We start from the raw sequence: 13,290 nt of genomic DNA on the forward strand, positions 1-13,290 counted from the left end.
TGTACAGCTTTCATTTCTACCCATTTAATTTGATTTCTGCATAATTTACAAGGGTTACAATTTAAAAGACTTTAATATCAGGTTAGCTACACAGTGTGCAAAATTTCAGTGCTTCATTAGAGATAATTCATCACAGTGCTCTGAGGTTTTCTTGTTTGAATTGTTCTTTAACAAGTCAATTGTAACTGTTTGATTCTTAGAGTGAGTCGAGTAATGTAATGCATACATAAATAACATTCCTATTCAATCTGATGTTTTATACACAATGGAGGACCATACTTCTTCTCTGCCCCATTATTTGAGTTGATATTTATGTAAAAATAGCACTGTTACCACACTATTTCCATCATCGCACAATATGTGTATTTGCCTAGCCACCCTGCTACACACTGCACCACATATTATATGGCTAAACATGTCAACCCTGAAATTCCAACTGGGTTCTGTGTGTCTCCCATTCTATCTCCAGCAAGATACCAGCAGTACCTCCCAAAAAATAGTAGAGACCCAGCAGAACTCATGTCATCAGGTTTTATCTTAAGTTCCAGCTCCATGACTTCCATCCTCCCCCAACCTAAGAATTTCTGACCCAGGGTATTTTTTGAATGGTGATATCGCCAGTTGACTCCCAGTGCTAATTCTCACTTCCTTCAAAGATTATCCATCTCTGGTGAGTTTAGAGTATGAATTCAAACAGTGGCACAATCATCAGGTTAGAAAGGACTTGTATTAGTGTACAAAGGTTTTTCTGGGATACAGGAAAGACAGCTGTGGCAGGGTGCTCCGAGGTGTGTAAGACATCCAAATTCCTCAACAGTTTGACATGCTTGCATCCCATTTATGTTTTCTTTGCTTTTTCAGTTAAACCTGAAAATAAAAAAATGCGTAGTTATTCTGTTGGAACATAAGAACAGGAGTAAGCCATTCAGCTCCTCTAGCCTGTTCTGCCATTCAATTAGATCATGGCTGATCTATATCGGAACTCCATTTACCCACCTTGGTTCCATAACCTTTAATATCCTTAACTAACAAAAAGTTTATCAATCTCAGTTTTGAAATTTTCAATTGATCTAGACTCATCAGCTTTTGGGAGGCAGAGTTTTCCAGATTTGCACTACTATTAATGTGAAGAAATGCTTCTTAGCATCCCCCCTGTACAGCCTGGCTCTAAATGTAAGGTTTTGTCTGGACTCTCCGCCAGAGGAAATAGTTTCTCTCTACATACCCTATCAAATCCTTTAATCACCTTAACCATCTCATTTAGATCATCCCTTAATCTTCTATACTCAAGGGAATACAAGTTTAGTTTATGCAACCTGTCCTCATAACTCATAACCAGAACTCAATGTAGGATTCCGGATGCAGTCCAACCAGAGATTTATACATCTGTAGCAAAATCTCCACCCCTTTGTATTCCAGTCTCCTTGAGATAAAGGCCAACATTCCATTAGCTTTTTAAATTATGTTTTGTACCTGTCCATTAGTTTTTAGTCACTAATACAAAAGCAAAATACTGCGTATGCTGGAATCTGGAATAAAAACAGAAAATGCTGGAAATCTCAGCAGGTCAGGCAGCATCTGTGGAGAGAAAGCAGAGTTAATGTTTCGGGTCGATGACCGTTTCGGGTCTGACAGAGGGTCATCGACCCGAAACGTTAACTCTGCTTCCTCTCCACAGATGCTGCCTGACCTGCTGAGATTTCCAGCATTTTCTGGTTTTATTACACTAGTTTTTACATGATTTCTGTACATGGACCCGTAAATCTCTCTGCTCCTCTACATATCCTAGCATTTTACAATGAAATGAGATGATATTCCGTCTCTCTTCTTCAATATCAAAAAATGAACAATGATGACGACCATTTACTCTGATGTACTCTGATGTATCAGTCAACTAAATAATAAATGTTAATAAGCAGGATTCATACTCACTCCAAAAGATGAAACAAAAATTGAAAACGCACTGAACACAATTCTCCAGTAATTTGATGTTTAATATGATTGGTCGAGTCTGTTGACTTCGGAGACCGTGGGTCCAATAGCATTGTCTGCAGTACCTGATCAGCTTCAGGCATCAGGGCCCCATATTACTGAATGCTGAGACCTGAGGCCAACTTAATGTTTGACGAGCACAAAGCTGCATGGTATCAGATGAAGAGTTTGAGCACGAAAAAACTAATTAAGCCCCCAGTTCTTATTGAAATTAACCCAAAGACAAATGGTAGGAGCACCCAAGAAGCACTCCAGCTGCTCAGTTTCCATTTGAATTGAACACTTGATGGCAGACTTGAAATAATATATCCTTTTCCTCTTTTTCCCAATAGGACCCCAATTCGATGCTGTGCATACCTTTACTTGGGCTACAAAAGACATCCCATGAAAGGGTCCTTAATCCCCCAGCATTCCTATGGTCCAAAAAATGGCAGCATTTTAAAGGCAGCCAGTGTCTCTGCTAATACTCAGTATTTGCCTCCAACTTCAGTGGCACTCCCAGCACACTGTAAGCTAAATGCCAGGAGCACACTAAAAATGATCTAATCTTGCATCATCGGGCCACATCAATTTCATGGGGTACAGGTGCACATAGTGCCTATAGAACTGCACTGTTCCAGGACCAAACACTCTGCCCTATATTTTTCTGTTCTCACATCCATATCAGCCACTGGATTGGGTATAATTGTGGCTCAAAGCCTCAGCTGTTCCAGCAAACTCTCACCATAACTATAGCAGATGTCCACCAGGACGGTTACAAACTCCGTTGGGGCAAAGTTTGCACCCACCCCTACAAGAGTGTCGGCATAAAAGGGCATGAATGGTGAAGGGTCTCCCTAGGTTGGAAGTTTCTACAGCCCTGCCCTCACCAGTCATATCTCCCTGACACCTGACAGAAGTGAGGACCATCCGGGGTCCAGGCTGATATTGTAGACTAGACCCCCAAAAGAATTTTGATATTGCATGCTGCCCCTGACATAGGCATCTTCAGTGGCGGAGGTCACTGGTAAGCACGCAATTCCAGGACACCATACTTTTTCCTGTTAAAATTTGCAAGGAAACATTTTTTGGGGATTACATTGAAGTGCAGGAGAAATATATTTATATCTACTTGGAAACCATTTTTTGACTACATACGCATCTAGAAAGCTAAGTTGACATCTCTTTCAATTTTTAAAATGTATTTTGTAAATGTGTCCACGTCACCACAGCTGGCAGAAGTCCTATCTCGACCCATCTCTGGAAGCAAAACCGCTACAGAAGGAAATCCAGCCTCGAGATTCTGATGGGCAGTGCTCTCCCTCCAAAACTTTACCCTGCCCTTTCTCTTCTCAGATACTGATGAATATTCTCAGCATTTTCAGTTTCCATTCTTGATATATAGATTACCAAATACAGTGTATTCACCACCCGATGGCATTAATGGTTAGCACTAGGTCTTAAGCTAAGAGTAAAAATGGACTACTGCCAGATGCTCAATGCTATCATGTCAGCAGAATGCTGTCAGCAAGACACAGGGTATAAGAAAGAAAGATTTGCATTTATATAGCACTTTTCATGACCTCAGGGCATCCCAAAGTACTTTACAACGAATGATGTACTTTTGAAGTGCAGTCACTGTTATAATGTAGCAAATGCAGCAGCCAGTTTGCGCACAGCAAGGTCCCACAGTGAAATGTGAGAATGATGAGATAATCTATTTTTTGGTGATGCTGTTTGAGGGATAAATATTGATCAGGATACTTCTGCTCTTATTCAAAATAGTGCCATGGAATCTTTTATCACATTGGTTTAACGTCTCATCCGAAAGACGGCACCTCCGAAGTATCAGTTTTCTGCCTCAAATCTCTGGAGTGGGTCTTGAACCCAAGACCTACTGACTCAGCGGTGAGAGTGCTTCCATTGAGCCATAGCTGACACTTAAGTATGTAGTGGTCATTGTGACATCCCACCTGATTTATTGTTGCTGGTAGATGGGACACCAACAGAAGCTGGACTTACCCTCATCTTAGTAGTTTAATGTAATACCATGTACTACATGTGCCAATTATGGGTGAATCTCAAAATGGGATTGAAAATAATCGACTGTTTTTGTTATGTATGTAAACTTGTAAATACCATGTCTAACCACCCGAGGGCTTATCCCCTGGAGTCCCAAGGGATCCCACAATCCCTACAGTCACACCTTACTTTGAGCTTGCAGTATCTAATCTGATTCTTTATTCAAGACATAACAATTGGCGACGAGATACAGATGACGAACCCCACCGCAACAATTCAGAGAACTGTGGGCATCCTGGAGAAATTTTCGGAGGGAGATGATTGGGAAACCTTCGTGGAGTGACTCAACCAATACCTCGAGGCCAACAAGCTGGAAGGAAAAGTGAACGCTGCCAAACAAAGGGCAATCCTCCTCACCGTTTGCGGGGCACCAATATATGTCCTCATGAAAAACCTGCTCACTCCAGCGAAATACACAGACAAGTCGTACGATGAATTGTGCACACTGGTCCTGGAGCATCTAAACCCAAAGGAAAGCGTTCTGATGGCGAGGTATCGGTTGTACACGTACAAGAGGTCTGAAGGCCAGGAGGTGGCGAGCTACGTCGCCAAGCTAAGGCGCCTTGCAGGACATTGCGAATTTGAAGGACACTTGGAGCACATGCTCAGGGACTCCTTCTACTTGGCATTGGACATGAAGTAATACTTGCAAACTTTTGACTGTAGAGATCCCAACCTTGAGTAAAGCCAAAGCGATAGCCCAGTCGTTTATCGCCACCAGTGACAATACCAAACAAATTTCTCAGCACCCGAGTGCTGCTGCAAGTAATGTGAACAAAGTAACGTTGTTTTCGAATCGAAACATACATGGCAGGACTTACATGCCTACAGCTGCATGTCCGCAGATGACTCAGAGCCCACCATCAAGGGTGGTGAATACAAGGCCATTAACATCTTGTTGGCGCTGCGGGGGTGATCATCGTTTCCATTCATGCCGCTTCAAAGGATACATTTGCAAGGGCTATGGAACAATGGGACACCTTCAATGCATGTGCAGGCGAGTTGCAAACCCTGCTAATCCTGCAAACCACCATGTTGCAGAGGAAGACAGATCCACGACAAACCAGAGCGTCAGACCGAGGAGGCAGAGGTATATGGGGTGCACACATTTACCACAAAATGTCCCCCGAAAATGCTGAATGTTAATTAAATGGACTCTCGGTGTCCATGGAGCTGGACACGGGCGCAAGCCAGTCCATAATGAGCAAAAAGACTTTGGATAAATTGTGGTGCAGCAAGGCTTCAAGGCCAGTATAGACTCACATTCATACTAAACTGAGAATGTACACAAAGGAATTGATTCCCGTAATTGCTACCATAAAGGTGTCCTACGATGGAGCGGTGCACGAGTTACCACTCTGGGTGGTACGGGGGGATGGCCCCACGCTGGTCGGCAGGAGTTGGCTGGGAAAGATACGCTGGAACTGGGATGACGTCCGAGCGCTTTCATCTGTTGACGACACTGCATGTGCCCAGGTCCTAAGCAAGTTCCCCTCGCTGTTCGAACCAGGCATCAGGAAGTTCCAAGGAGCAAAAGTGCAGATCCATTTGATTCCGGGAGTGCGATCCATCCATCACAAGGTGAGAGCGGTACCTTACATGATGAGAGAGAGGGTGGAGATCGAGCTGGACAGGCCGCAACGAGGGGGCATCATTTCACCGATCGAATTCAATGAGTGGGCCAGTCCGATTGTTCCAGACCTCAAAGGAGACGGCACCGTCAGAATCTGTGGTGATTACAAAGTAACTATCAATCATTTCTCACTGCAGGATCAATACCCGCGACCAAAGGCAGACGACCTATTTGCGACGCTGGCGGGAGGGAAAATGTTCATGAAGCTGGACTTGACCTCGGCCTATATGACGCAGGAGCTGGAGGAATCATCGAAAGGCCTCACCTGCAGCAACACACACAAAGGTCTCTTCATTTACAACAGATGCCCGTTTGAGATTCGATTGGCCGCGGCAATATTCCAGAGGAACATGGAAAGCTTGCTGAAGTCGGTCCCGTGCACCGTGGTCTTCCAGGACAACATCTTGGTTACAAGTCGGGACATCATTGAGCACCCGCAGAACCTGGAGGAGGTTCTTAGTCGGCTTAATCTTGTGCGGCTCAGGCTAAAATGCTCGAAGTGTGTTTTCATGGCACCTGAGGTGGACTTCCTGGGGAGAAAAATCACGCCGGATGTCATCAGGCCCACCGGTTCGAAGATGGAGGCAATCAAGAATGCACCGAGACCATAGAACGTGACAGAGCTGCGGTCGTTTCTAGGACTCCTGAACTATTTTGGTAACTTCTTACCGGGTCTTAGCACATTGTTAGAACCCCTGCACTCTTTAATGTGTAAAGGAGATGAATGGGTATGGGGTAAAAGCCAAGAAAATGCCTTTGAGAAAGCTAGGAAGCTGTTATGTTCAAGCAAATTGCTTGTGTTGTACGATCCATGTAAGCATTTGGTACTAGCATGTGATGCTCATCGTACGGGGTCGGGTGTGTATTGCAACAAGCTAATGAATTTGGGAAATTGCAACCAGTTGCTTATGCATCCAGAATAAGGCTGAGGGGGCCCACAGTATGATCGAAAAAGAAGCGTTAGCGTGTGTTTATGGGGTAAAGACAACGCATCAATATCTGTTCGGGCTCAAATTTGAATTGGAAACCGACCATAAGCCGCTTATATCCCTCTTTTCTGAAAGTAAGGGGATAAATACGAATGCATCGGCCCGCATCCAGAGATGGGCGCTCACATTGTCCGTATACAATAAAGTCATCCGCCACAGGCCAGGCACAGAAAACTTGCCGATGCTCTCAGTAGGCTGCCATTGCCCACCACAGGGGTGGAGATGGCACATCCCGCAGATTTAATTATGATAATGGAAGCATTCGAGAGTGAGCAATCACCTGTTACCGCCGATCAGATTAGAACCTAGAAGAGCCAGGATCCCTAAAAAACTGTGCTCCACGGGAGTTGGTCTAGTGTCCCATTAGAGATGCAGGAAGAAATAAAGCCGTACCAGTGGCACAAAGATGAAATGTCTATACAGGCGGACTGCCTCCTATGGGGTAATCGGGTAGTGGTGCCAAAAAAGGGCAGGGACACTTTCATTAATGATCTCCACAGCAGCCACCCAGGCATCGTAATGATGAAAGCGATAGCCAGATCCCACGAGTGGTGGCCTGGTATCGATGCAGACTTAGAGTCCTGCGTGCATGAATGTAATACATGTTCCTAGTTAAGCAATGCACCCAGGGAGGCACCACTAATTTTATGGTCCTGGCCCTCCAAACCGTAATCTAGGGTCCATATCGACTATGCAGGCCCATTCTTGGGAAAAATGTTTTTAGTGGTTGTAGATGCGTACTCCAAATGGATTGAATGTGTGATATTGTCAGCAAGCATGTCCGCTGCCACCATTAAAAGCCGACAGGCCATGTTTGCCACGCATGGCCTGCCTGATGTCCTTGTAAGTGACAATGAGCCATGCTTTATCAGTGCCGAATTCAAGGAGTTCATGACCCGCAATGGGATCAAACATAAGAAAATAACATAAGAACATAAGAATTAGGAACAGGAGTAGGCCATCTAGCCCCTCGAGCCTGCTCCACCGTTCAAAAAGATCATGGCTGATCTGGTCGTGGACTCAGCTCCACTTACCCGCCCGCTCCCCATAACCCTTAATTCTCTTATTGGTTAAAAATCGATCTATCTGTGATTTGAATACATTCAATGAGCTAGTCTCAACTGCTTCCTTGGGCAGAGAATTCCACAGATTCACAACCCTCTGGGAGAAGAAATTCCTTCTCAACTCGGTTTTAAATTGGCTCTCCCATATTTTGAGGCTGTGCTCCCTAGTTCTAGTCTCCCCGACCAGTGGAAACAACCTCTCTGTCTCTATCTTGTCTATCCCTTTCATTATTTTAAATTTTTCTATAAGATCACCCCTCATCCTTCTGAACTCCAACGAGTAAAGACCCAGTCTACTCAATCTATCATCATAAGGTAACCCCCTCATCTCCGGAATCAGCCTAGTGAATCGTCTCTGTACCCCCTCCAAGGCTAGTATATCCTTCCTTAAGTAAGGTGACCAAAAATGCACACAGTACTCCAGGTGCGGCCTCATCAATACCCTGTACAGTTGCAGCAGGACCTCCCTGCTTTTGTACTCCATCCCTCTCGCAATGAAGGCCAACATTGCATTCACCTTCCTGATTACCTGCTGCACCTGCAAACTAACTTTTTGGGATTCATGCACAAGGACCCCCAGGTCCCTCTGCACCGCAGCATGTTGTAATTTCTCCCCATTCAAATAATATTCCCTTTTACTGTTTTTTTTCCAAGGTGGATGACCTCACATTTTCCGACATTGTATTCCATCTGCCAAACCTTAGCCCATTCGCTTAACCTATCTAAATCTCTTTGCAGCCTCTCTGTGTCCTCCACACAACCCGCTTTCCCACTAATCATTGTGTCATCTGCAAATTTTGTTACACTACACTCTGTCCCCTCTTCCAGGTAATCTATATATATTGTAAACAGTTGTGGTCCCAGCACCGATCCCTATGGCACAACACTAACCACTGATTTCCAACCCGAAAAGGACCCATTTATCCCGACTCTCTGCTTTCTGTTAGCCAGCCAATTCTCGATCCATGCTAATACATTTCCTCTGACTCCGCATACCTTTATCTTCTGTAGTAACCTTTTATGTGGCGCCTTATCGAATGCCTTTTTGAAATCTAAATACATCACATCCATCGGTACACCTCTATCCACCATGCTTGTTATATCCTCAAAGAATTCCAGTAAATTAGCTAAACATGATTTCCCCTTCATGAATCCATGTTGCGTCTGCTTGTTTGCACTATTCCTATCTAGATGTCCCGCTATTTCTTCCTTAATGATAGCTTCAAGCATTTTCCCCACTACAGATGTTAAACTAACCGGCCTATGGTTACCTGCCTTTTGTCTGCCCCCTTTTTTAAACAGAGGCGTTACATTAGCTGCTTTCCAATCTGATGGTACCTTCCCAGAGTCCAGAGAATTTTGGTAGATTATAACGAATGCATTTGCTATAACTTCCGCCATCTCTTTTAATACCCTGGGATGCATTTCATCAGGACCAGGGGACTTGTCTACCTTGAGTCCCATTAGCCTGTCCAGCACTACCCCCCCTAGTGATAGTGATTATCTCAAGGTCCTCCCTTCCCACATTCCCGTGACCAGCAATTTTTGGCATGGTTTTTGTGTCTTCCACTGTGAAGACCGAAGCAAAATAATTGTTTAAGGTCTCAGCTATTTCCACATTTCCCATTATTAAATCCCCCTTCTCATCTTCTAAGTGACCAACATTTACTTTAGTCACTCTTTTCCGTTTTAAATATCGGTAAAAGCTTTTACGATCTGTTTTTATGTTTTTCGCAAGTTTACTTTCGTAATCTATCTTTCCTTTCTTTATTGCTTTCTTAGTCATTCTTTGCTGTCGTTTAAAATTTTCCCAATCTTCTAGTTTCCCACTAACCTTGGCCACCTTATAAGCATTGGTTTTTAATTTGATACTCTCCTTTATTTCCTTGATTATCCACGGCTGGTTATCCCTTCTCTTACCGCCCTTCTTTTTCACTGGAATATATTTTTGTTGAGCACTATGAAAGAGCTCCTTAAAAGTCCTCCACTGTTCCTCAATTGTGTCACCATTTAGTCTGTGTTCCCAGTCTACTTTAGCCCAACTCTGCCCTCATCCCACTGTAGTCCCCTTTGTTTAAGCATAGTACACTCGTTTGAGACACTACTTCCTCACCCTCAATCTGTATTACAAATTCAACCATACTGTGATCACTCATTCCGAGAAGATCTTTTACTAGGAGATCATTTATTATTCCTGACTCATTACACAGGACCAGATCTAAGATAGCTTGCTCCCTTGTAGGTAACATACTGTTCTAAGAAACAATCCCGTATGCATTCTATGAATTCCTCCTCCAGGCTACCCCATGCGATTTGATTTGACCAATCGATATGTCGGTTAAAATCCCCCATGATTACTGCCATTCCTTTTTCACATGCCTCCATTATTCCCTTGATTATTGTCCGCCCCACCGTGAAGTTATTATTTGGGGGCCTATAAACTACGCCCGCCAGTGAGTTTTTCCCCTTACTATCTCTAATCTCCACCCACAATGATTCAACATTTTGTTCATTGGAGCCAATATCATCTCTCACAACTGCCCTGATATCATCCTTTATTAACAGAGCAACCCCACCTCCTTTTCCTTCTTGTCTATCTTTCCGAATTGTCAGATACCTCTGTATATTTAATTCCCAGTCTTGGCCCCCCTGCAACCACGTTTCTGTAATGGCCACCAAATCATACCCATTTGTAATAATTTGTGCCGTCAACTCATTTACTTTATTTCGAATGCTGCATGTGTTTAGGTAGAGTATTAAAACACTCTACCTAAACATGTCACGTCTGCCCCGTTTAAATCAGGGTCCAACGGTCAGGCAGAACGAGCAGTTCAACCATTCAAGCAGAGCTTGAAAAGGGTAACTGAAGGCTCACTGCAGACTCGCTTATCCCGAGTCCTGCTTAGTTACTGCACAAGACCCCACTCACTCACTGGCGTTCCTCCCGCTGAACTGCTCATGAAAAGGGCACTTAACACAAGGCTCTCGTTAGTCCACCCTGATCTACACGAACAGGTAGAGAGCAGGCGGTTTCAACAGAATACATATCATGATCGCGCAAATGTGTCACGCGAAATTGAAATAAATGATCCTGTATTTGTGTTGAACTATGGACAAGGTCCCATGTGGCTTCCTGGCACTGTTTTGGCCAAAGAGGGGAGTAGGGTGTTTGTGGTCATACTCTCAAATGGACTCACCTGCAGGAAACACTTGGTCCAAACCAAACTCAGATTTGCAGACAATCCAGAACAACCCACAATAGACTCCACCTTTTTTGACCCTCCAAAACGCACACAAGTGGCAACTGACCCAACGGTTGACCATGAAGCAGAACCCATCACCCGCAGCAGCCCAGCAAGACTCACCACCCCAGCAGCCCAGCAAGGCCAGCTGTGCAGCAGCCTAGCGAAGGCCCAACAAATGACTCACCAACACCAGCATTTGCACCAAGATGATCAACTAGGGAAAGGAAGGCCCCAGATCGTCTCACATTGTAAATAGTTACACTATTGACTTTGCGCGGGGGGGGGGGTGGTGGGGGAGCGGGGAGTGTTATTATGTATGTAAACCTGTAAATACCATGTCTAACCACCAGAGGGCTTATCCCCTGGAGTCCCAAGGGATCCCACAAGGAGGCCTCACAGGCTGGAGAGGCACTCTGAGATCTGTAATAAAGGACCACGGTCACACTTTACTTTGAGCTTGCAGTATCTAGTCTGATTCTTTATTCAAGACATAACAGTTTTCAGTTAGGTATGTTGCCTGCAGAATAGTTAAAGCCATCTTTTCCACCCCTAGTGCCTATCCTCCTTAAACAGAAGGGGTAATGGTGAGAAAAATCTCTTTGGGTTTGAGATGGCTCTAAGAGCTGCAATGCAAATCTTGTACCAAATTAACTCTCTCTGTTAGACTCAGAGTTGAATCAGACAATTCCACAGTACTCCAAGGCAGTTAGGGTTAGGGAGTGCTGCACTGTTGGAGGTGCTGCCTTTCAGATCAGATGTTAAACTGAGGCCCTATCTATCCTTTCATCTGGATGTAAAAGGTTCCATGGCACTATTCAAAGAAGAACAGGAGAGTTCTCCCGATCCATATTCATCCCTCAACCAGCATCACAAAAAAAATAGATTATCTGATCATTATTACATTTCTGTTACTTTCAGTACAATTTAGAATTTGAGGACTGCAGCTTCCATACCAAATGGCAGATCCAAGTGTCATCTGCAGCTCAGCACTCTCACTGCTGAGTCAGAAGATCGTTGGTTCAAATCCCACTCCAGAGACATGAGCACATAATCTAGTGCAGGTCTGAGGGAGCACTACAATGTCAGAGATACTGTCTTTCAGATGAAATGTTAAACCTAGATCCCATCTGCCCTCTCAGGTGGACGTAAAAGATCCCATGGCAATATTCGAAGAAGAGCAGAGGAGTTCTCCCTGATGTGCTGGACAGTATTTATCCCTCAACCAACTTCAGATGATTTTTTCATTTTCACATTGCTGTTTATGGGACCTTGCTGTGCACAAATTAGCTGCCGAGTTTCCTACATTACAACACTTCAAAAGTACTCCATTGGCTATAAAGTGCTTTGGGACGTCCTGAGGTTGTGAAAGCCGCTATATAAATAAAAGTCATTGTTTTCCTATTCCTCCGCTTCCCCTTTCTTAGCTATTCTTTTGTCATGCTCTATCCTCAATGCTCCCAGACCACTGCATGTCATTCAAATGAGCAATAAGGAAACACAGCCCCTGCTTCATCTGCGTCCTCGGAAATGTGGGCTGACCTTTCGTTTTCAAATCCAATTGTATATTTGGCTGTCAATCATCCTTTAATAGTTTATTATTTCTTGGGTATTTTACACTTAGAATTGTTTAAATTGGAACTTTCTGAAGTCGCTCATCATATATGTTCCCATGTGTTTTGTAAAAATCCCTTTTTGCAGTTTAGCTCCTGTCCCAGTGCTTTCACCTTTTATGAGTAAATTGGCTTATTTAAAGGTACAGGGTAAATCCAGGATAGCTTGGCACAGAGCCTCGTACAGAGTGAGTGCTGATTAGAGAATCAGTGCCGTGTCATTATCCTTTCTGCGATCTGTCTAACAAGGCTCTTCGCCCGGGGAGCAGCTCATGGAATTTAAAGCAAAGCACAATTCATTCCTCAAATTTCCTACATCACGTGACTCTGCATTCCTAAAACCCTCAAACAAGATTAGCGGCATCAAAGAGGGCATGGCTGGGAAGGAACTCCAAGGGCAGGAGGTTTCTCACCTGACCTGGTGGTACAGTGGTGGGTTGCTATGCCAAGTCATAGCAAGTGTGCCAACTTAATAAAGAAAAAGAAAGACAAACTTGCAATTATATGGCGCATTTCACACTCTCAGGACCTCCCAAGATGTTTTACAGCCACTGAAGTACTTTTGAAGTGTAAGCACTATTGTAATGTAGGAAATGTAATTTAGCATCCAGCAGAAGTGGGGCTCCAGGCCTGGGTCATCAATTTTTAAGAAATGTCATGATTACTTTTTTCCCTTTTTATAACAGGGCCAATGGG

The 13,290-nt window shown here is 44.0% G+C and overlaps 1 protein-coding gene across 1 annotated transcript in view; it reads right to left on the bottom strand.

Moving 5' to 3' along the window:
- Positions 1 to 2,684: 2,684 nt before the first annotated feature.
- The window catches only part of LOC139264084 (androgen-dependent TFPI-regulating protein-like), a 210,467-nt gene continuing 199,861 nt past the window's right edge, over positions 2,685 to 13,290 (bottom strand). Inside the window, exon 6 of the mRNA XM_070880177.1 lies at positions 2,685 to 2,782. Within this exon, the coding sequence (XP_070736278.1) occupies positions 2,685 to 2,782 (98 nt within the window). The remainder of the gene's footprint in view (positions 2,783 to 13,290) is intronic.

Source organism: Pristiophorus japonicus, chromosome 5, assembly GCF_044704955.1.
Source record: "Pristiophorus japonicus isolate sPriJap1 chromosome 5, sPriJap1.hap1, whole genome shotgun sequence".
In the NCBI taxonomy this organism is placed as follows: domain Eukaryota; kingdom Metazoa; phylum Chordata; class Chondrichthyes; family Pristiophoridae; genus Pristiophorus; species Pristiophorus japonicus.